This window comes from Chelon labrosus (genome assembly GCF_963514085.1).
Source record: "Chelon labrosus genome assembly, chromosome: 18".
NCBI lineage: Eukaryota > Metazoa > Chordata > Actinopteri > Mugiliformes > Mugilidae > Chelon > Chelon labrosus.
This window is the reverse complement of record NC_140351.1, coordinates 16183734-16207305: the sequence shown is the minus strand read 5'-3', so window position 1 is coordinate 16207305 and position 23572 is coordinate 16183734. Positions and strand designations below refer to the sequence as shown.

At 44.0% G+C, this 23572-nt stretch overlaps 2 protein-coding genes across 5 annotated transcripts; one reads left to right on the top strand and one right to left on the bottom strand.

Annotated features, from left to right (window-relative positions):
* Nucleotides 1-21: 21 nt before the first annotated feature.
* On the top strand, nucleotides 22-11476 carry LOC311503182 (uncharacterized protein). Of its 3 annotated transcripts, none has more exons than XM_084565751.1 (11): nucleotides 22-362; nucleotides 958-1242; nucleotides 2001-2597; nucleotides 3663-3860; nucleotides 4114-4446; nucleotides 5427-5512; nucleotides 5626-5732; nucleotides 5832-5975; nucleotides 7889-8020; nucleotides 9248-9517; nucleotides 9898-11476. In XM_084565751.1, the coding sequence occupies exons 2-11, from the start codon at nucleotides 1094-1096 to the stop codon at nucleotides 10105-10107; spliced, it is 2226 nt and encodes a 741-aa protein (XP_084421877.1). In that variant the 5' UTR covers nucleotides 22-362; nucleotides 958-1093; the 3' UTR covers nucleotides 10108-11476. The 3 variants fall into 3 exon arrangements, with proteins under 3 accessions (XP_084421877.1, XP_084421876.1, XP_084421878.1); XM_084565750.1 differs by having other exon boundaries at nucleotides 955-1242; XM_084565752.1 differs by having other exon boundaries at nucleotides 904-1242.
* Nucleotides 11477-11567: 91 nt separating this feature from the next.
* Nucleotides 11568-23007, bottom strand: ankha (ANKH inorganic pyrophosphate transport regulator a). Of its 2 annotated transcripts, none has more exons than XM_084565754.1 (13): nucleotides 22485-23007; nucleotides 22245-22398; nucleotides 21174-21390; nucleotides 20805-20923; nucleotides 20499-20582; nucleotides 20230-20400; nucleotides 19981-20115; nucleotides 19275-19367; nucleotides 19087-19179; nucleotides 15125-15254; nucleotides 14886-15009; nucleotides 14655-14754; nucleotides 11568-13553 (listed from the first exon to the last, which is right to left on the bottom strand). In XM_084565754.1, exons 2-13 carry the CDS (start codon nucleotides 22371-22373, stop codon nucleotides 13416-13418), a joined length of 1533 nt encoding a protein of 510 aa, XP_084421880.1. In that variant the 5' UTR covers nucleotides 22374-22398; nucleotides 22485-23007; the 3' UTR covers nucleotides 11568-13415. The 2 variants fall into 2 exon arrangements, with proteins under 2 accessions (XP_084421880.1, XP_084421881.1); XM_084565755.1 differs by having other exon boundaries at nucleotides 22245-22377.
* Nucleotides 23008-23572: the final 565 nt, after the last annotated feature.

The window sequence follows — 23572 nt, the reverse complement described above, 5'->3', positions numbered from 1 at the left end:
GCAGCCAAGCTCACGACGTACAGTAATATGACGTCATGCGCTCGGACCGAGCCGTGACCTGCTGCTCCGGCTAAGCTAGGACTTCGCACCTACAGATGTTCCGCATCAAACACAGCAAATACCCGCTGCTTTTAATGAAATGGGCCGTGTCAAACGGTAACGGCGCTGTCACGAGAAAAGCTGAACGTTGCGGCTGCAGCGATTTAATGAGCGGCCGTCACTCTTTAGTAGCACATGTTTGTATATTAAGTTTAACTGGCTAGCTAGCTGGTTAGCTAACCAGCTCACCAGAAGTGAAACAGAAACAGAAGGTACATGACAGAAAACCCTGCGGAGTTTGACTTCATTAACACAAAAACAAGGTATGTTTGCTTGTTATGTTTACGTGTTTATATTATACTGTCAATTAAGGAAGCAGCTGTAATATTGACGCTACTTCCTTATTTTGTGTTGGCTTTAATAATTGGGTGTAGCTAAATTTGTGCACTGTGTAAATAATAAAATGCCATAGTTAGGCCTCAAACGGGAGTTTTGCATCCCCACCATCTTATTTTTGTATTTATTCCATGGTGTATTGTGATGCTAAAATATCTCTATGTGCTGTTTTGGGTGCCATACATTTCAATAAATGTTAACCAAATATCGTGGCCATGTAGTACTCTGTAGACTTCTCCTCATGGTATTTAGTCTACACGTTTGGTCACTTTTTAAGCCAAAGTATTGATCTGGATCAGCTATTTCTGTACATAAATGAGGGCTTCATGTTAACTGACATCTATAAAAATAGAGGAAAAAACACGTGTAGGATTAACAGCCAGTCACATCATTGGTCGTAAAACCTGCCACATCACACAGGAAGTGTTTTCATCATACATTCAGTGATGTTGGACATTTTGACTTTAGATACCAGCACTTTAATGAATCATAAATGTGGCTGCTTGTTGGCTTCATCAGCAGCGTGACCCTCTTCATCATGGACCACTGAAGTCTCAAGGCTCCAGCGACACGTCTGGTCGCTCGTGGACGTCCCTGACTAAAGGGCCAACGTTCAACCGGCAACCCGTGTGACCTCCCAAGAAGAGGGGGCGAGCCGATGGGGAACTGTTGCTGTCACACTCAGAGTCCCTGTGGCAGTGCGGAAGAAAGAAGTGGTCTGCTGAAGGATGAGCAAAAGGCCGCCACGGGCACAGGTGAAACTGTAGTTGTCGGCACTTGTGGCCCCGAAGGAGAGAGTGATATGAGGTAAAAAAAAAAAACTGTGGCTTTTGGTCAGAGGGGAAATCAAACTAAGCATTTCCCTGACTTCATACTAAAATATATTATCTTGTGTTTTGTGTCTTTTGTGTTAAAGATAAACCAACAGATCGCACTAAATAAAAGTCAACACATTTAGTCGAGGCATGTCTAAACTGAAAGTGAGATTTGAAGTTTAGGTTTAAACGTTCTCATAACTCAAAGCTCATCTTACCAAATGACCTTAAAATGTGTGACAAGCTGCGGGAGAATGTGTAAAAACAAAAAGAGTAGATTTTCCCCGGTGGTTTTGTGTAGGATGTGATAACAGTGATGGGGGAAATTCCATAAGCTCTTAAGAGGTTTCGCTTGAGAGAAACGTTTGTGGCTTTTGATGCACTAATGGGAAATCTATGCACTGAAGATAAGGATGATGGCTTTGATTGTGCACTGACCAGCCATCATGGCATCAGTCAGTGGGTGAGATATATTAGACAGCAAGTAAACATCTTGTCCTCACAGTTGATGTTGGAAGTGTGCTTGATATGCAACAATGTTCAGTTTCTGGTACGTAACATCCATATAAATGCCAGGACCCAGTGTTCTCAGAGGAATATTACATCATATTGAAATGTCTTGGCAGCATCTTATATTTGGTCAAATATCTGTTTGTGTTCCTGGTCATGAAACTCATTTTAATTTAGAGTTTGAAGGCTGCTTTTGTTAAGTTCTGTGACTTCGCTAATTCACGCTGTTCTGTCACTCAGGAGAAACACCGAAAACAAGGAGGCTAATCAGGAGAAGCAGAGTGCTGAGAATGGGGAGCCCAACAACACTCAGGGAAATGGACCCTTGCAGAAGGAAAGCATTCAAACGCCGACGCCTTCCCCCTACAGAGTGTCTGAAAACGGCACCAGAGCACAAAACAAAGACACACATGAAACCGCTGCTCATAGTGGACAACCTGAACTTCTGCAATGCACTTTAAACTGTCCGCAGCAAGACCAGGAGGTCCCTGAACCTCAGGACGCAAACCCAGAAGAAGAAAATCAAGCCGCAGAGAATGACAAAAACTCAGATGGATGCTCGCCAACAGCTGAGGTGGTCCGTGCTGAAAACCCTTCCCAGACCGGCACAAACGCAGAGCAAATCGCAGTCGGTGCTGTACTTCATAATCATGAAGAAGAAGAACAAAAGGCACCCACCGCAGTTACTGTTTACAACGCTGCAGCCAAGCCATCAGAGGAGACCGCTCAAAAAAATGAAGCGTTATCTGCGCCAAACACTCAGCTGGCTGAAGCAGCAGATCAGATGTCGTTCATTTCTGTGGTCAGCGAGGAGACCAAAACAGAGCCTCTGAGCTGGTAAGTTACAACCTGTATAATCTAATCATGAAATATGGTTTATTTGTTTCTGCGCGTAAACAGCACTCGCTCGCCAGAACCTTAGGTACACTAGTGCAACTAATGCATCCTACTAAAACAGTTCTGCACTAAACCCGCCTTCATGATCGTTATATGGGTCAGTTCATGTTGAAGCAGCGTCAGAACGGTGGTGATTCAGCTGTTTGATCATTTCATTATGTAGTTTGTGCTGCTGTTAAACTGTATTAAAATAAACACCACAGTGTTTCTGTTATTTAGCCTAGCCCGATTACTTAAATGGAGTTGTCAAAATAATAGAAACATGTGTCAATACAACACAGTGCAATTCAATAGTTCTGCAAACCACGGCCTCCAACATGCAAACACAATTGGATCATCAGCTCTCTCAGTTGTTTTAAACAAATACTGAATATCATAACCTTCATCAAGCTAAGATTTATTGCAGGACTGTTATATAAGAATGCGTTGATTTTCACTAGTGTACCTTATCAGCTGACAAATGTGTGGAGGTCGTAAAGCAAATGCTAAATCTCGTAAAGATTGCTTTTACACAATGGCAGTTGTTAGTTGTGAAATGTTTGAGGGATGATTAAACAAACAAATGACACAAAGTAAAAAAAGAAAACCTAAATTAAACAGTCAGAGAAGGAACAGTTTGTCCTGTTTAGCTTGTCGACATTAAACCTAAATATCCCAGAAGATGCCACGGGGGAATGAATATTGGAAGACTAACTTTATACTTACTTTTTTGCAGACATCTGTATCAGATTGGACGTTTAATTTTGTTTGCTGTTCCAAGGTCACCATCTCTTTAATCATTAATCTCGTCTGTGTTTATGTTGCGTCTGCATGGTGTTGCGAAATCAGTGATCAGGACGGCTTCACACTTCATGGCCGTGTTGTCACTGGTTTAATGGACTTTTTCTTGATTTCTAAAATATGTAATATGCAGAGAACTGTAAACTGTTTATGAATGCTACAGTGCACATGTTCATAATATACATTGATTATGAATTCTCATTCTTGTCGTCGATCTGCGTCCAGTCCTGTTACAGATAATTCGGACAGCGGCAGCTCTCCGGTGTGCAGGGAGGTCGACCCTGAGGACGTCAACAGCCATGATGTGTCTCAGTCTTCTCCTGGACTGGAGCCGGCTGAACCTGTCAACAGCGGTGAGAAACAGGAGTCTTCCAGCTCTGTCCAGCAGCCAGAGGCCACAGCTCCAGCAGATGCCAGCGAGAGGTCAGTAGGTTCAGAGAATGTGACACCAAAACAAGACACTTCTTTACATAACCTGAGAACTTGTTGTGACCACAAGGGGGCGAACTGCTACCACTAGTATTATCAAAACTGGCTTTTTGTTGTATTTTTCCCCTCAATATTTGAATATTAGATTTTTTTTCCAATATAAAAAAAGTGATTTAAGCAGTACATTTACTATAACATGAGTTTAAATCTTGTAAGACTAACACAGATGTGTTCTCTCTCTCTCCAGCTTAGAGTTGGATAACAAATGTACAACTACGAGCTTAGGGGATGTCACTTCCTTGGAGAAAATCAAACCGGATGTTGGGGAGGAAATGAAGCCAAAAGTGCAGTACAAAGATGAAGATGTTCCCAGAGTAAAAGAGAATGATGGGAGGAAGGCCGAGGGGGTGGAGGAAGAAGAGGTGGCGAGTGCTCCCACGGAGGCCGAGACTGAATCTGGGAAAGATGCTGAGATCCAGGGGATGGGAGAAAAACAGGAGGAGCTGGCCGGAAGCCCTGCCGCAGATGTGAAGGCCGAGCCTGAACCTGCCGCTGAGAGAGAAGAAGACCTGGATAACAGGTCTGTAAGCATCATTGTTTGTTTATAGTCTGAAACTGGATTTCAGCAACACATTTAGAGGAAGTAATAGTGTCTCTGTGTTTGTGGAACTAGACACTGAAGTCAGACACAACACAGGAAGGAAATGTTTAAAAGTTTGTGGTGACATTTTTAACCCTGGAGACATGTTAAAAAGTGTTGCTGGTTGTAATCTGTGTATGCTTTAATGCACACCACAGAGCCACAAACAACTCAGAGAGTGATAATTGAATGTTGTGACTTTAAAGGATAAAGTTGGTGTTATTCTGTGGATATTTTCTTGTCAACAAAATGCATAACATGCTCCAAGTGGTTCCGAGCGCTGTGGAGCATCAAGTCTGTCAGAAAACCTTACACCTTTACTGACAACACTGAATAGAAGAAGGTGACAAAGATGGACGGTGCTACCCTCAGCAATTTTGTCTCTGTTAGTTAGTTAGAATACCTGACTAGTAACTAGGACATTCTGGGTTTGAACACCTGCCGTGTCGGTTAGAGATACTGTATCCAGCAAACTGTAGAATACATTCCTTGAATGCACCTTGTCTGGCTACTTGACCCTACATATATTTTGTATGTATGCTATATACTTGGCCAATAAAACTGATTTACATTTACATTTCTACACCTTTCTAAACACTTGCCAGAAAGAAAGAAATAATCAGATCAAGAGTTTATTAGGAGCTAATAGTTTCACCGATTGGCCTGTCCAATCTCTCTAATTTACTCCAGTTGGCCCCCTCTGTTCCCACTGAGGTGGTCACATGAGGTACTATACTAGTTACATTGCCAAACTTAATCTGTCTCTCCATACTGTCTGACTTCTGACTAATTTCTTAAAATAGGTGAGTCTTAAGATTTTAGGAAGTGTTAGTGACGCAGGCGTAAATTTATTTAGCAGAGGAACAGACGGTAAATGTATTGTTTTTTTGATCAGACTGTTTGTTTCTGTTTCCTCTTAGTGAAGAAGACCTGTACAGAGGAGCCGAGGAGTTGTCTGCATGTCACAGTGACGAACCAGAACCACTGTGCGAGTTGGAAACTAAACGTCGGTGCATCCTTCTGTCATTCAGTTCCGTTAAACATTTGAAACGTGGACAGTCGCGCTGTTGTTCCGTCCATCGTCTCGCCTTTCACTCCTCTGTCTTCTCTCTCGCTCAGGTTTAAAGGTTGAGGACAAATGCAGTTTGGACCCGGCGGTGGACGTTCTGTATTACAGCGAGAGAGAGTGGAAAGGAAATACTGCCAAAAGTGCTCTCATTAAAAAGGTCGGTGCCTGTGGCTCCTGGGTAGAAGTGTGGCAGATTAAAGCCAGTTGTTGTTTTCCCCTCTTTTCTTAATAAATGGCTTCCTGTGTGCTGCTGCAGGGTTATAAAGAGATGTCCCAGAGGTTTGGCAGCTTGAGGAGAGTGAGGGGGGACAATTATTGCGCCCTCAGAGCCACGCTGTTCCAGGTGTTGTCTCACACCACCAAGATGCCTGTGTGGCTGCAGAAGGAGGACGTTGTTATGGTAAATTTTCACTTCGATGTAGTAGTTGAGCATTGGCTAAGCCCTAGCCCTAGACATAAGCCATAAAGTTTATCTTTTCTGGTGCATTTAACTGGTTTAAGTGACACTTGGCATGAGCTGAAAATGTTGTCTCTGGCTGACATTAGTTTTGGTGTTATCTGCACCTGCTGGAAAGCAAATACACGAGAGAGTCCTAAAAGAGCATTCTAGCTACCCCCTCAAAAAAAAAAAAACCCAGACGGTCAAGTTTGCGTGCGTGGGAGCACACTCACACCAGCGGACAGAGACAGCGCGTTGGAAAATATGTCGCGTCAACCCCCTGACAGGGAGACAAAACACTGAACGGCTACAGAGGCCTTGACTCATGGTCAGCGTCTGTGGCCCTAGCTTTTGCGGGCTGTCCCGCAGTGATACTGGTCGAATGATGGCTACAAACTACCGGCTCCTGTTGGTATGACAAGGTATCTGCTTTCACGCAGGTCTAGAACATGCTCCATGTCCCAGTTGGCATTTTGGGTAAATTTCCAGACAGTAGGGTGACCTTCAAAGGGAACTGACTGTACTGAATCACTGTTGTCAGTGACTGAATCAGTAGCTTTCGGTTCTTGTCAGCCAAGGGCGCTGTCAGCAGATCTGTTGTGATTCACTGTACTTCCTCGTTAAATCTTAATCTGTTGTAAACAACTGGCTGCTGAGTTGTTAACCCTACGTGAAGAGGTCATAAAGATTGGGCCCCAAGATGATTACTGAAATAAAAATCAAACATTAGGCCGACCATCTGAACAAAGGTGCGTTCACGTGTTGTTGCATTTGAAAGGAGATGCAGCTTCTTATGCGTTCACATTAGCAGTAGGAGAGCAACAAGCTACGATATGAAATGACAAGCTGACGTCTGAGACTTAGACACTTGAGTGACACTCCAACAGTGATTCGCCGACTTTATTGCTGGCAACTCTCACTGAGACGTAGCTTTCATTGTTCACACAGTAAGGGATGTATTCTGGTTTTTACTATAGCTTGTTGCTTACTGAGGCACTTAATGTAACCGAACCGTCAATAAATCCAACTGTGCTTTCTGTGCTGTGTCAAATCACAGTCTTTGCTGTGAAAAAGGTCTTTTTCCGCTTCTTTTTTATGTTGTCAGTTACAGTCTGCTCCTTATCGAACACACAGCTGGGAATTTGCACATTACTTGCTCCACTCAGGAGCTGCGTGAAAGAATTCTACACAAATAGTTGTGTTGTAGGTCACAGATAACCCTGTGATAGGCAACGGCACAGAAACATCAAAATGACACTAGAGAGTTGTCGGCAACAGAGGCCGACTGAAACATGGAAGAGCTACTATTAGTGGGTTAGCCGGAAGGCTAGGAAGCTAGGGAGAGCTACAAACCATCGTACAGAGCTGACCTCTCCTGAATCATGCTGATCAGTTGGTTTAAAGTTTATTCAGATGATCACGCTGTTGTAAAGAAATTTGACTTATCAGATGTGATTAAAATAAAGGCCATCTGCGTGCCCTTTTGAACTTGGTCGTTTTGTTTTAGTTTGTCATTTCTGTTTTTCTTATCGTCCACTGATTCGCTAAGTTGAACAGCCAATCAGAGCAATCTCTCTCAGTGATGCACTCCACCGCCAGTTCAACATGAATCAGTTGAAAAGCCTCAGGCGGGCGGGCAACAGACTAGTGGCAGCGCCGCGGTGCCAACACCTCACCAAAACTTGAGCTACAGACGCTCAGCGGTGTGTCACTGACTTAGGAAGAATTAACAATGTTCTTAAATGACAAACACCTACTTGCATAAGACTGAAGAGAACAAAAAACAACCAAGAACTGATTAATCTGACTTCAGTGGTTCAGCTGTGATCTTAAAACCCGAGTGATCTTAAAATCTTAATTCTTTGTGTTTACAGCTGCCGAAGGAACTGGAGGCCCAGGAAGGGCTGATAAGTCAGTGGACATTTCCTGGAGAGTGCCTGCAGGGAGATAGGACTGAAGATGCCACACAGCAGCTTAAAAGCTACATGGAGCTTCTTCGAGATAAGGTACAGGCTGCAGATGTGCTCAGCAGCGTATAAATTACACACGCAGTGAGAAAGTATTTTAAAGATACAGCACGAGTAAACCACAGCTCTATTTTCGTGCTGCCCGTAGACACTGAGGGTATTGATATTCATCCACAGAGCTTTTCGGATGTGATTGCTACCATATGTTAAAGGGAGGTCGCTTTTAAAGGCTGCGTGGCGTCATTAACACGGCCTGGTCGCTCTGTGAGGGATCGGGAGGCAGAGATGGACCCTCATTCTCAAAAGAAACTGTTAAAGGCACAGCGCCTCGTTACTTTTACAGTAAGGGCCCCCGGAGAAGACTTTATAGTCGGTCACTGCCGCTGAAAGGTTGAGGAATTCCGGCGCTTTCTACACGTGTTTTTGTAAAAGTCCGACCTCTGTTGCTTTATGGGACGCGGAGCTATGTGCCGGCTGCATACCTGACATTAAAGGCTCCATACAGCTGCACTCAGAATAGACTCTGTTTTGTTATCCTGCTCTGTGCTGTACTTGCCACGTGCACTAATGTATATGTGTGTGGACAGGGAAAACACCGTACTATACAAAAACTCTTCAGTAAATAAATCAGGGGGATGTTTGAAGCTCCAGCTGTACATTACGCATGAAAGCCCCTTTATTAACCACATGATCCCTGGACGTAAGTCACTAATCAAATCTACTAATTCATTTAGGTTTCCATTTACGTGCATATTCAGTTCAGGTGACCCACTGACCTGATTACTGAAGGGGCAGCTTGCTACAAATTAAGCTATTTAAATGTAAAATAATCCTTAAATTTCCATTAAATATGCCAGAGGATTAATTCCCTCTGATGTTTTATCAGTTGTATGCTAACTATGCATACCGGTTAGCATGAGCTAATTACAGAATAATGCTGACACACCAGCTCTCAAGCATATATGCTTACCCCAGTCTAGCCCATAGGCTATTGGCACATCTGATGTGAGAGTATAAACCAATAAGAACAGAACACAAGCGTTTCGTGTAACGTCAAGAAGACAAGAAGGAGAATTAGGTAAATGTTTATGTTTGGCACGACTTAAAAGACTGGCGGATGATTAAAGTAGTGGAATAAAAGTATGTCTGTATTAAATGTTATTCCGCAAAACGTCCAGTAAGTTGATTTAACTTATTGACCCATGACCTTTCTTAAGTTATTTTGTTAAACAACTTCATGGGTTCGTTTCACTGACTTGGCTCCAGTGGCAGGCAGCGGTGGACTGTGCCTCCGCTGCGGAGCGGCAGCAGCTGTGCGAGCAACTGTTCCAGGGCGGAGAAGAGGAGCTCGGGCTGCTGGAGGCGGTCAAGCTACTGATGCTGGGCAGAGCGGTGGAGCTGCACGGCTGCATGCAGAGCGGCGAAGACGTCCCTCTCTTCTGCTGGCTGCTGTTTGCTCGGGACTCGTCCGACTGTCCGCACTCCTTCCTCTCCAACCACCTCAGCCATGTGGGCCTCAGCGCCGGGCTGGAGCAGGTAAGAGAAACCAAGCGCTCCTTTCTTTTATGTTTATGGTAAACAGCGCCGCTGGGATTTTCTCCCCCCCCCTCTGAATCCAGCAGTAAATTTTTGCTAAATAAACAGTTGTCATGCTGAGCAGCAAAGTAAAACAGCAATTAAAGTTGGATGTCATGTGCCGGTCGTTGAACAGTTTAATAATCTGAGACCCAGACAGAAAAACATGTCGACACTTGTGCTGCTTTCTGTTATTGAGCTGCCTCTGCATCATCAGCCCCAGGGGTGAGGAGGTTTCGGGAAGGACAGGCTGCACTGATTTAAATGATGTTTTCAGTGTCATATTTCATGCTGTTTGATTTCCTCGGTAACCCTGCAATTACCTCCCTCCTTTTGTGCAGGTGGAGATGTTCCTGCTGGGCTACGCCTTGCAGTGCACCATTCAAGTTTACAGACTGTACAAGGCGGACACAGAGGAGTTTGTCACCTACTACCCAGACGACCATAAGGACGACTGGGAGTCCGTGTGCCTCGTCACAGAGGATGACCGCCACTACAACGTGCCAGTTGTAGAAGCTGCAGAACTCCACAAGGAGGTCCCCCCCAGCTGATTGCGGCTGTAGAGAAACCTCCTGCCATACAAGCACCCCTCAGGTCAATCAAGATGAACAGATCTACTCCAACTAAAGGAATAGTTTTGGTAAATGTGCTTGCTAGCTTGTTAAATGTTAGATGAGTAGCTTGATACAGCCTGCAGTTGGTTAGCTTAGCTCAAACGGTGGACGTAAAGGGGAACAACTAGCCTGGCTTTGCTCTAACCTAGAGAAGTCCAACCACGTTTAAAGCTTGTTTCTTTATCCATACAAAAAGTGTTAAATGTAGGATGTAGTCTAGGGTTGGCCAAATGCAGATCTGTATCTCTAATTTATATTAAATGTCAGCAAAGCTGATTAGCTATTAATTATTCCATCATCTTTTTCTCATTGTGAACAGTCCTTTTGTTTTGGGGCAGAGCAACGCTAACAGTTTCCCTCTGTTTCCAGTCTTTACGCTAAGCTAAGCTAAGCTAACCATCTCCTGACTGCATCTTCAAACATCCAACTCTCTGCCAGGAAGCTAATAAGCATGTCGCAAAACGTCGACCTATTCCTTTAAAAATATGCTGATTTGAGACCCTGTACAAGATGCGGTTTACACATCCTTGTGCACACTGTACTGTATAGAGTTTTCTATCTGGGTGTATGTGTACATATCTGATATTCTGGGATCTTCTCAGTTTGATGCGGATTTAGTTTACGGGCTGTCCTTTGAAGTTTCAGTTTGGAAAAAAAAAAAGTTTTTCTTTCTAAAATTCTGATGAAGACACAGTTGAGCTGCCAATAGTGCCAAAAAAGATTAACAGGACAGTGTTTACACTGGATTTGGGCACTTTGTGTGTTAATTTATTGTTTTAGATTGTGTCATAAATGCATTTGAAACCGTATTAAGTGTGACAGAAGTGAAACATGAATTAGTCAATGAAGGGTTTGATGACGTATCGGGTTTAACAACAGCTGAAGATCGGAAGACTTGGAAGATTAATCGAGCCTCTGTGTCAGAGGCGTGATTCGTGATGGTCTGTCTGTGTGTGTTTGCAACCGTGCGTGTACTCAATGTGTAACATGTTGCCTTTAACCAAGCTGTTCTGAGGGGAAGAAACGTGTCTTTGTTGCTGCAGATACTGGCAACAATGCCAAACACCAGCCACTGGATTCAGACGAAGAGGCGCGCTTGGTCCTCCATGTTGCCTTAGAAATAATGCACAATAAGAATGAATGTTGGTTATTAGTGGTGAAAGGCCATTTCCTTGACCCAATTCCAGACCAGGTAAATGTGCTATGTTACCAGTAAAATATTGATTATGCCATTTGCAGGAATGCTCTTGCTCTGTCTGGTTTGGATGGTATTTAAATAAAATTACATTTTTGGAAGTTTGGAAAAGTCTGTAGAAAAGTTCTTTTTGAGTCAAAAGCTCAAAATACTCAAGGTTTTTCTATTATTCCCCATATTAGATAACAAAATGATGACTGTCCCACTTATGCAAAAGTCTTTAATTTACAGTATGAAGCAACAGCCTCGGCAAGAAAAATAAAACCAATGTAGAAGTGCCCACAGCTGCAGTTCATCAAATGGCCACTAGATGCTGGCACAAAAACTGAGTCAGCCCCCCGCGGTAAAATGCCCAGCCTGACAACAAAAATAAACATGTTTACAGTTTTGTACAAACAAATGATTTTGCTCTCTATCGCTAATTTCCACATTTTACTAAAGCCGTTTAATTACATCAAGGATTTGTGCTGCTCTCACACTACGAGCGACCGCAAGATACAAAATGGGCGGCTACAATGTTGCCGAATTGTTGCTGCTGCTCGACTTGTTGGTGTTGGTAGCATCATCTGGCAAAATGGACGCATTTCATTGGTTGATGTGTCACAGGGTCATTGGTCCGTCAAAAGAAAGCTGAAGCCGGCTCAATTTTGATATGCAGTGTGTCAGATTCGGATTCGGAAAACTTTATTTGTCCCCGGGAGGCGATTTACGACTGTCACATAGCGGTCAGGTGTCGGCTTGATGCATCAGATCACTCGCTTCTATTGAAAATCATTTGTTGCTCTATTGCCGTGAATGCAGCATAGTCAACCATTCCCAAGATGGCAACAACCAGTGTCGACACACTGAGCTTCAAAACCAGTGGTGGACGCACAGTTTGGATCTGAGGAGCGATGTTCAAAAACTACATGTCTGCCACTTTAACATTCTTTAATTAACCTGTCTTAATTTTATGTGAATTGCTAGCATTGCTAACAGTTAACGGCTACAAGATCCATGCTTGTTATTGGTGTTGACGGTACTCTTTTACCTCCTTCATGTCCCAACTAAGTTTATTTTACTCTAAAATCGAAGTTTTTGGAGCTCACCACAGTCTAACTGACCCAAAGAAGATTTGTTTTTTAAACTAAGGGTTAATATGTTACCCGTATTAGATGATAAATTGTCTTATTTGGTGTAAAAACAAAGCTCAGTGTTCATTTTTTGTAAGCTCAGTGTGTGGTAGAAGGGTTGCCACTTGAGTACTTTCTTACATTTTGGGTTTACAAAGAAATATCTTCAGTTAAGTAAGCACAAGGATTAATAATAAAGCAATTTATTTGCCAAATAAGAATGCCTATACAGTATATACAGTACATAAGACAGTCTGAATACTACCAGGAAACTGCTTGGCAAAACAAAAGTTGATGGACTCTGAGACTGCATGGAAAGTGAACAATCATAACTGTATTCTTGAACACGCAGTGATATAACGAGGGATTCCTGACCCCTCAGGGCAATTAAATATACACAATGCATTACCTATATAAAACAACAATAATCTGTACACCATGGTATGTAAAATACGATTGCACAACCCAACAAGTCCCACAACATGTCTATATTTGAATTCAAGCAAGGCCTTGCCACTTAATTTTGATAACATAAAATAGTAATGAACTCTGTATTTTGGCAACTCCACTACCACTCGACAGACGTTTCATTCTTGCCGCTGAGGAGGAAGAGTTCTCCCGTGTCGGTTTCCCTTGTTTACCAGTAAACACAAGAAAATGGTTAATGATGCCAAACTATAAGAACTGTTGAGAAGGTCGGAAGACATAACGGTATTTACACTGATGATGAACACTTGGAGGTGCATGGCTTTCTTTACAGTGTGCGTTTAAATAGTGTGCGGGTCGACGTGAAGAAGAGCTCGGTTCTGTCGGGAGAACCTCTAGAAACCAAACCATGCTCAGGTCCCCTCTCCTCCCCATAGCTGTAACATCCGGCCGTCTCCTCTTCAGAAAAGTTCCAAGTTGAGGTCGGCTTTACCTTCCCCCGCTGTCTGAGCTCACTCCTGTCCCTCCTCCTCCTCTTCCTCCTCCTGGAGCTCCTCGATGGCGTCCATCTGAGTCCTGGAGCACACCTCGCTCATCGGGGCCGAGTCCTCGCCCTCCACCACCAGCTCATTGGACATCTCGTTGTTTTTCTGTGGAGCGCGGCGAACGAGAGAGAAATTAATACCACGTTCTTTAACACTCTGAGGAAAAAGGAACAGACAAATCACTGGTAACCCCCTGTGTGTTTTTCCATTTTTTCAGTTTATCAAGTATTGGATTACTCCTCATAGTGATCTAGTCATGTGAAGATACAATAAACTGGAGATTTCAGAGCTTCTTGAACCTGCACACGTTCATTTCTAATGCTAACAAATAATTTGCTTTGCAAATTAGGATATTTGCAAGATTTAAATGAATTCAGAGAGCAGATATATTATTATATTCATTATGTGACTCAAAATACAACAAAATGTGGCTCTTGCAATTTAAGAAAAAGGTCCCATTTTTTATTTATTTCTTTTTAATGAATGGTAGACGAGGAGCTTGATGATGACGTGACGCTCCAAGCAGCGGCACGTTAGCTTAGCACCAGTCTGGCTCTGCCTAGCAGCGCCTCTAAACTCACTAATTAACACATTATATCTCTTTGGTTTAATCTGTGCAGTAACGGAGTAAAACAGCAGTTTGTGGTTTCACAGTGAGGTTTACGTGCCAGAATATTTCTTGGCTGAACAAAGTGACTGCGGCGTGAATTTGCCAAGCAACCAGACGAAACTCCAGGAGGTCTCCGTGTCCGGCCAAGATATAGTCTGGCTCTGGAACTGACGTCGTCATGTTTTCAATCAGTGCAGATTACACGAATGAGCTGTAACGTGTTCATTAGCGAGCTTAAGAGGATGCTTCCCTTTGTTCCCAGTTGTTACGCTAAGCTAAGCTAACACGCTGCTAGATGGTGGATCAGAAATAAACGGAGCCAAAATAAATTTTCTCAACAAACAATGAGGCACGGACTCGCAGTACAGTTGGGATTTCAAAACGAGAACTACCTGTACAGACAAGATAGCTGTCCTTAATATAGCGTGTCAGAGGTCTTACTTATTTGCACGCATGCATGGATCAGTTACATCACTATTTAAACTAAGCAGGCCAATTGTAATTAGTGAGGGGGCAATTTTGATTTTAAGTCTGGAACAAGCACAAACTAAGGTGTGCTCTTGTGTCTACTTAGACATCAGTCCAGGTGTTCTCACCTGTTGTCGATAAACATAGCAGGCTGCTATGGCAACCATTGTCGACTCCCCTATGAAACCGGCCAAGAGGGATCCAACGCCAAGTGTGGCCCCGTGAACCCTGAAACATAAAGGATGATGTTAAACTAAAAATAGAACCCACAGCCACGCAACCATATTAAATAACAGCAGTCCCGCGTCACAGAGCTGACCTTTGTTAGCCTCACAGTGTCCTCTGAAGTGTTGACTTACCCCATATAAGGCAGCACAACTAGACTGGTGATGAGGACAATGATGCGGAGAACCGAGCTGGGGGCCAGCACAAAGGTCTTTTTCAGGGTCATGAGCCATCCAGTCAAATGAGCCCGAACAGTCACTGCAAACACAAAGTGGGAAACAAACATCACCCCACTGGTCCGAGCTACACCCCAGTCAAAGCTGCAGCGGGAAGGAAAATCCAGCTGATGGTGAAAAACACGCACGCGTCTTACCTGGCAGCGGAAAAAAGGAGAATATTCTGAGTGGGACCACACACAGCTCAGCGAAAGCATAGTTCACTCCAATGACATCAACCAGGATCTTCTCCGACACATGAGGAGTCCAAAACACCACAAAGCAAAGCTGGACATGAAATGAACAAAAGCAAATTAATTTTTGCGTTCGCTGCACCACAATAAGCTCACGCTGCACGCCTCATTAGATTTCATTAGTTCATTAGCTCAAGGGGTTTGGGGCTGAATATGGGCCTTTGAAGCTCATATAAAACGAGCGAGCGAGCGGGCGGGCGGGCGAATGAACGCGCGGCAGACAATGTTATTGTTTCCAGAAGCAGTTGCCGAGGCACGTGTGACATTAGCATAGCATCTCAAAGCTATTACCGTGTGATCAGAGCATTAGAGGGTGTTAAACAGAACTACAAACTGTGTGATCTGAGCATGAATAATACATCAATTTGTTTAAAACCGTATAAAGACCATTAGCACACCAAACTGCAACCAGGAGATACATAAATTTGATTTTGCTGTTTTACTAATGTTTGTCAGAAAGTCCTGCCTCATGTAAGCTAATGCTGTGGCAGTTCCAGGGGCAGTTTTGGGGGATTGAAAACCTCCTCAAAAGTCTTTGGCTGTAGTCTCAACTGTGAGCAACACACTTAGGATTTAATCATCAATGGATCAGCTGTTGGATATCTGGCATTTAGCATTTAAATAAAGGGCAACAATGAAGCATTTGCCCTCATGCTCATAATATGACCTCATTCATACAAAGGCCACTGAGTCCACTCTCCCTTTTCCTGCCTCCACAATCTCCGGCATCTTCCCTCTTCACTGCATCATCTCTTTCCACAACGCTTCTGTCCTTCAGATGCAAATCTCGCCCTTATGCAAAATGGCAGCGTAACCTTAGGAGCTTCCAGACTTTCAAGCAGGCCTCGCTCACTTGTATGAGCTTTTCAGCCGTTCTGTTACACGTGGGTACCGTCATCTGAATCTTGAACCAGTCTAGAAAACACTGCTTTACTTTGGCTTGGCTTCCCACTAATCATGCAAAGTGCTGACTGGGCACATTCCCCGCGGGAAGGTGGACGGTCCAGGTTATTCTAATCGACTTGATTCAACCCAGTCTGGTCCTTCCAATGAAACAGCGCTGTTATTAATGATACAAACACTGAGGGCAACAACAACTCTTCTCATCTTGCAGAACCTTTCGGCAGTTTTGGACACCTTGACAAACTCAAGGCGTGAGTCCTACTTCACAGGAGACTTGAAGTTTCACTTCCTGTCCACGGGTGTACCGCAAGGATCTGTGCTTGGTCCCCTTCTCTTTTCAGTGTCCACCACCTCTCACATGATAATCCTTTCACATGCTGACTCATTCCATCCTACCACTGCTATGCTGGTAATACACAGTTCTGTTGCAGCATAGCGACCAAGTCTGCAAGAAATCTAAACCTTGACAATAATGACCAATTTCCACTGAGCATCATATCCTGTGAGTCATTAATGACCAGGTTTAATCGAAGCGGCATGCTCATCTCTGGCCTTGACTTCTCCGGTACCAGCATGCTCAGTAAAACCTCTGCACGTGATCAAAAATGCAACAGTACATCTGGTCTTCCATATTCATTCATCTCTTCCCACGGGCTCCAAGCCTCTGCTCACATTACGTCCAAGCCACAACAACAGGGTGGCTACTAGCACAGCACCATCCCACCCAGACTGTCTCTTTCAGGTTTGCAGCTCTTCTCACTCTGTGTGATCTACAAATGAATGACGATGATCAAGGAGAGGCAAGAAAACACGACGCAGGAAACCTCAATAAAAGCGCTCAGCATGTGTCTCTTGACCTAATTTGAGTCGAGTCCGTCTCTCTCATCCTTCTCAACGGGAAACTTGGATTCACTATGTGTAACTTCAGATGCTTTCAGACTTGTTGCGGGTTGAACATACAACTGACTACAGCTTTTATTGTACTTCATTTGTATTTCATCTTAGATAATAGATAATATTAAATAGTCAGAGAGTAGGTCTAAAATATTTTCCCAGTCTTCCTAAAGAGTTAGATATATGTAGCGACGCAATTGCTTTGTTGTGGTTTGGGATTTTTGATCCCCTGTAACCAAACTGTAACTGGTCATTGCCTCCCCAGCTATCATTACTGTAGTAAGATGGATACAGATGGTAAACCATGTGTAGGGCTCAAGGGAAGCCGCCGTCTCCCCTGACTCAGCTGTGGTTTCTCTAAGCAAGGTGAGACATCCACAACAAATTCTGTTTTCATAAAGTGAAATGATTTGTTGCAGGACGTTACGCATGTCACTTCTCAAATACACATCTCCTCTGCTGTTTTTCAGACGCTGCCTTTCGTGCGTCCATAATCAGAGCAAGTCCTAACAGGAAGGGCTGTTTTCAACACGACAAAGAGGCCATACCTATCTGCCTGTTGTGCTGTGCCGAGTCCACACCCTCACGTACATGTTTACAGCTTTGGGATTCCACATCTGGTGTGCCATTCTCCTCCTCCTCGTCCTCCTCCTCCTCCTCCTCCTCCTCCTCCTCCTAAAAGACCCAACCTTTGCCACAAACTTCCTGTTTTTCTTATTCGAGCTGTTAAAACAGCTTAGAGGGACGAAGGCTGCTAAGGAAAATTCACTTTCAGTCATTGTAATAACACTGAACAGAAGGCAGAAATGATTAGAAGGACCGGGGCGTTCTGGTGTAATTGTCCAAGCATTTAGCAGGAAAACAAAACCTCTCAGCAGCCGCGTAGGTAATGTGACTGCCACGTTCATTACTTAGCAGAAAACTGTACCTGCTAGGGGCGTCGTTAGGGGAATGTGTTAACCGATATGTTTTACGTGAATGCCTATGTTTTTAAGCTCTCAAATCCTGGGCGGGGGTGTCCGGGGGGAACGAGGGACAAAAGCCCCCTTAGCCTCTTCATAAATTCCACCCTAATGTGTCTCCCTCTCTCCCTGCAACCTGAAACCAAGAGGACCACAAGAGAAAAGTACACCCAGTCCTCCTGTGACGACGCTCAGAACCCTCATCACTTTGAACATTAGCGTAACCGCTGCAACATAAAAAATCTTTTTATTTGCATATTCGTAAATTTGTAAACGTCTTTTTTTCCTGAGGAAGCAGTCAGATTTAGAGATGTTTTTTGTTTTTGTTGAAACGCCTGAGTAGCCTCTGGCCATTTTGACAACGACCAACACGTCAAACATGTTTCTGCACAACACTGGACCGGTTATGTCAGTCTTGGAACAGCTCCCTGACTGACACACTGTGCAACATCTCTTAAACTGTGATTCAATAATAAAGTGATGTTAATTAATATTTTTAATATTTTTTTTGTCCAACACGCTGAAGAAACTAATACTGTCAGGAATAGTCTCAAAAACAATCCACAATGCAGCTGCTGGCACAAATATGTATGTATCTGCAGAGAAACTGCAGGACTTCTGTGGTGCACTTGTGAAAGTTTATTTCTTTCCAAAGAGGTTTTGCAGGGCGCCCCGGTAGGACAGCTAGCTTACAACTGTGTGAGAGGTCACTGAAGACCATCGTAAACTGTAAACAAATACTTTACAACAGCAGGGCCAGCCCATCATGAAAATGAACACCATAACTTCATGCATGCTGTATCAGCTAGCAAGGTGAGGCTGCAGGTTTGAGTTACAGTGTCAAGATTAGATTGAAAAGAAAATAGCAAACTATTACTATTTGCTCTTTTTTCAGGGAACCTTAAATGATTTAAAATTGACTTTATAATAATAACAAAGACTAATGCCTCACATTGAAAACAAAGAACCATTTGTTTCAGATTGGCTAAATAATTGTCTGATTCACTGATTATTTTATTGTAGTGTGATTCTTTACCCAGACATCAAGAAAGAACAAGCAGCCAGTGAAATTAGATGCCTGAAAAAAAAGTTTCACCCTCATCTTACCGTGAGTGACAGCACCAGGCAGCAGAATGTAAACTTTTTAATATTGGACTTGGTGACAGGGCTGTTGGCGTTCAGCTTGTTGCTGGGATTGTTCTGTTGGTGAGAGAGGCTTGTTAGCGGCACAGACACAAACCATAATCTGTTATCACTAGAACACACATTGGTGCAGTCGGGGTAGTCCGGTTTACCTTATCAAAGGCAGGGTACACTGCTCTCAGTTCGGTTAACCACCCGTACGGCATGTGACCTACAGGGTATGTGGCTGTGAGCACAGCTACGGCCTGGAATGACAAAGACACAGCAGCTAGCAGCTAGAAGTCATTGGCACGCCGCCGCGTTAACGCTCAAAATATCGCTCGCAACCGCGCACAGCTAAATTAATGACAGGTGCCTAACAATAACTGACATGAAAGCAACGCATGCGTCTCTCACTTTCCCGGTGGCGTGCGGTTTTTCACAAGTTTCTGATTGGATAACAAGCCTTGAGCTTGTTATTGTGTCCCGAACAACAAAGGAACAGTAGAGCTGTGTAGGAATGTTTTCACTCAGTGTAATCATGCCCTGAGCTTCACATGAACATGGTGAATCACCCAAACCACTGGCAGCCAGTGTTGTCAATGATTTCCAGTTCGTTCTGGTAAACAGCTTTGTATTGTCTCTAGTAGTTGGGGTCCCTGTAAACCAGAAAGGTCCAGAGGGAGTTTGTTAGCGTCTGGCATTTCATGTGCAATAACTTAAAGGGAAAACGTGTCCATGGGCTTCACGCAGCTGTAATATCACTCTTAATGGTCCTTTATATCTACAAAGCCACTGGTATTACTAATAAATGTCAGACTACATGTAAAAATCCGTGAAAATGCAGCCACTGTGAGAATAGATAGGATTTACACCCACCTTTGTGGCATCACTGGTCCCCTTGAGGTCACGAGACACAAAGAGGTTGACGATGGGTCGACTGATGCGCTGAGTGGCCAGGATGAGGGCCAGGGGCCACCAGAAACTCAGCATCTTTTTGATGGTGGCATCGCCCTGCAGAAACCCAGATAAGACATCATCACTGTTTCAGAAAATCACACGATTGTCCTTTTGGTTCGAGCGGTTCAACTAGATAGTGTGTACTAGAAAAAAAAAAGCAGCGCATACCCCCACATCAAGCCCACTGGAGTCTGGGATGTTGTCGTGGATATTGCAGAAGTAACCCAGACCGACGATAGTGAAACGGACCAAGGCACCCATATACAGGGAGAGGATCGGGATGAGCAAAGGCTCCACACACTCCAGATTGCTGTGGAGGAGAATAGCCACGAACACAATCTGCAAGGAAAGAACAGCGACGATAAACACCAGAAATCCCACATCATAAAAATAAATGGATGACATTATTCTGAATTATGAACAATGTGTCTCATTACCTGGGCCACAACATCAGAGATCGAGGCCGAGCCCACGATGACGCTGTACTTGTGCTTGAGAAGAATCCCAGCATGAATCCAAGCCTTCAAACGGAACAATGGATAGCGAGGTTAGTCCAAAACACAACGATAAAAACAAAAGACCGTTTTCTCAACCACAGCTGGATGACGGCCCGTATTATGGGAGCGAGCTGGGCTTTAAAGGAGGGAGCACCAGCATGGTCAGAGGATTAAAAGCCATCTATTTCTAGGTCAGGTGTGTTCCAAATCCATGTCTGCGTGAGAAAATATCTGTCGCGCGCTCACCATCGCGTCCAGCAAAGGGAATGCAGCCAAGTACAGGAATGCCCTTCTCGTCTTGTGCCCCACAGATTCGTCCACATGGTGGAGCTTATTAATAATGTAGTATCCCAAATCTGTGTAAGCTGCAAAAACAAACAGAGAAGGAGAAAGCCACAGGTGAGCAGAGGTGGCGGGGAATGTGTTTGGTTCTTCTGAGCAGCCTCAAGAAATAAAGCTGCCAGAAAGTGATGCCGAAATTACATTTTAGGTTTGCCACAACATACCAACATGTCACTTTTTTTTTTGTTTTTTTGGGTTTTTTTTTACAGGATGCGGTTTAAAGACACCATGTGTTCCCACGCACAGAGACAAACAAAACCCTTAAACACGCACCTATCAAGATGTGCAGCACGAACGCGATGATCCCGGCCGTCACCATGCAGAACACGGCCTTCCTCCGGTCCCGCTTGCTGTTGATAAACACCAAGCCCACATTCTTGAAGTCGCTCATGGGTCCCGTGAAGAACTTCATTAGGGAGTAGGCCAGGCCGTAGCTGGCCAGCATTTCCACTGCATCCTCCTTGACTGTGGCTATGCCCCTGTTGAGGGCCTGGGGAAGATAATAACAGGCAGCACATGACCGTGACTAACTTTATCTCTGAGCAGATGGCAGCGTGGCGTTAAAACCAAACGCTGCACAATAAAAAAAAATAAATCAGACCTTTGGCTGGTGCAGTACACAGTTATTACGTCTGCACACATTCACCTTCATTGAACACTACTACAGCTGTCCTTTCACTTTGCAGGAACTGTGCGCTATTTATATCAGCTGAGCATTACATAAGCTTAATCCTGACATGCCCGAGCCTCAATGTGCTTTTTATTTATTCTCACACTATCTGCACAGATCAGATCAGATCCCGGCTGGAGGAGCGGACAGGAAGTGTCTAGGCTGGGAAAAATAATGTCCAGTGAAAGATCAACAAACACTGCAGAAATGCTGGGTGTGTTTAGACTGCTATCATGTAAAAAAAAAAAAAAAATGATTTACTGACAGATGAATGGCAGGATAAAAAAAACAGAGCTCGGTTTGATTCATGACAAAAACATGAATAAATAAATATAATAGGATAAACAGGGGCCTTCCTCTGCCTCCTTTCCTCCTAAATAATGTATATGAAAGCCTAATGGATGCTTTCTACTAACAACCGAGCAGCTAAGCTAGCTCTTAGCCGCAACACAGAGACACAACAAGGCCGAAACGACCGCTGTCAGTCTGGTTACATTTATTTTCTGGAGCTGGAAAATTAAAATGATGCTCGGCAGAATGGAGCCGTGTTAAACCACCACCTCCTCCTCCTCCTCTCGGGATGAAGGCAGCCGTCAGCGGGTTTAACGCAGCGGCTTTTATTCGTTTGTTCTGTTGTTGACTTAAGTCGGAAATAGCAACAAGAGCGACGTTACCTGTTCCCCGAGGTCGATGGCAACATTGGTGATCGCCAAAGGCACCAGAAAGCGGATGAGAGGCCAGTAAGGGCTGAGAGATGGGAACTCCACCATAGTACGAGCCCGGGATGACAGAGCGAGGGGCATCTGCCTGGTTCACAGGGGAGGAAATCTAAAGGTTGGCGGCTTTAAAGGTGGGAAAACAAAAAAAAAAAAAAAAAAAAAAAGGGGAAAGAGAAAAAAAAAAAAAGGCAGCACCTGTGTTTATCCAGCGAGGATTAAGTGGGGCAGCGACAGGAGCCGAGGCGCTCCTCATGTAGCGGCTCAAAAAGCTTCGGTGCTGCTGAGCGGATCCGAAGGTCAACGGAAATTTCAGACCGGCGCATCTTCCTCGCAAATCATCATCTTTTAGGGGACGAAGTGGGGGAGGAGGAGGAGAAAGAAGAAGAAGAAGAAGAAGAGGGGGAGGACGCAAGGTGACACGAAACAGCGCCGATGTTTGAGAGAAGGCGGCGTCCCAGAGAATCGCCGGCGGATATTTGGGAGAAGGCAACGACTGCTCTGCGAGGCTGGTCGGCTCGGCGCAGGCTCCTGGCTCGGTGTGTGTGTGTGTGTGTGTGTGTGTGTGTGTGACTGCGCCTGTGCCGAGCACGAGCAGTCCGTCGACCCTCCTAGAGGCTGGAACCCGCTGCTGCCCGCACGTGGGCCTGGCATCCCGGCTGTGACATCACCACCGAGTCTAAATCTGGCTTTGATTAAGGCTGCACGCGACACACGGAAGAAGCTTCACCTGTGTTAACATTAACGGCGCTGGCTAACTGCGTATATCTGGTAATAGTGTATGACTAAGCCGTGAGAAATGCAGAAAATTTGACTGGACCCTGGTACGACCGTTCGTCTTAAATAATCCTATGTTCAAACAGTGGCATAGACTGAAATATAACAAGAGTATATATAAGCACTAAAGTAAGTATTTCTGTGTAGCTTTACTCCCAGGGTATTCATTACATGTATATACAGAAGAATTATAATATGAAATAAACAGTTAAAAGCTGACACCTAGTGGTCAAGGAAGTAATAACATATGCAACATAAAAAACTACAATATACATTCTAATTTTTTTCAAATGTGTAATTTATTTTAATATATACGTATACATTAAATTTGTATGAATTTATTTGTTTATTCCGTGTTCACTCGTATTATTTATTCTGCTCCATCTCACCATTTCTCCAGCTTTATATTCTTAGTCTGTATCCTTCTCATTCTTCTTCTCCTCTCTCTTCTTCTTCTTCTGTCTTTTCTTTCATCATATTATTCTTCTCTTCATTTCCACTTCATCTTA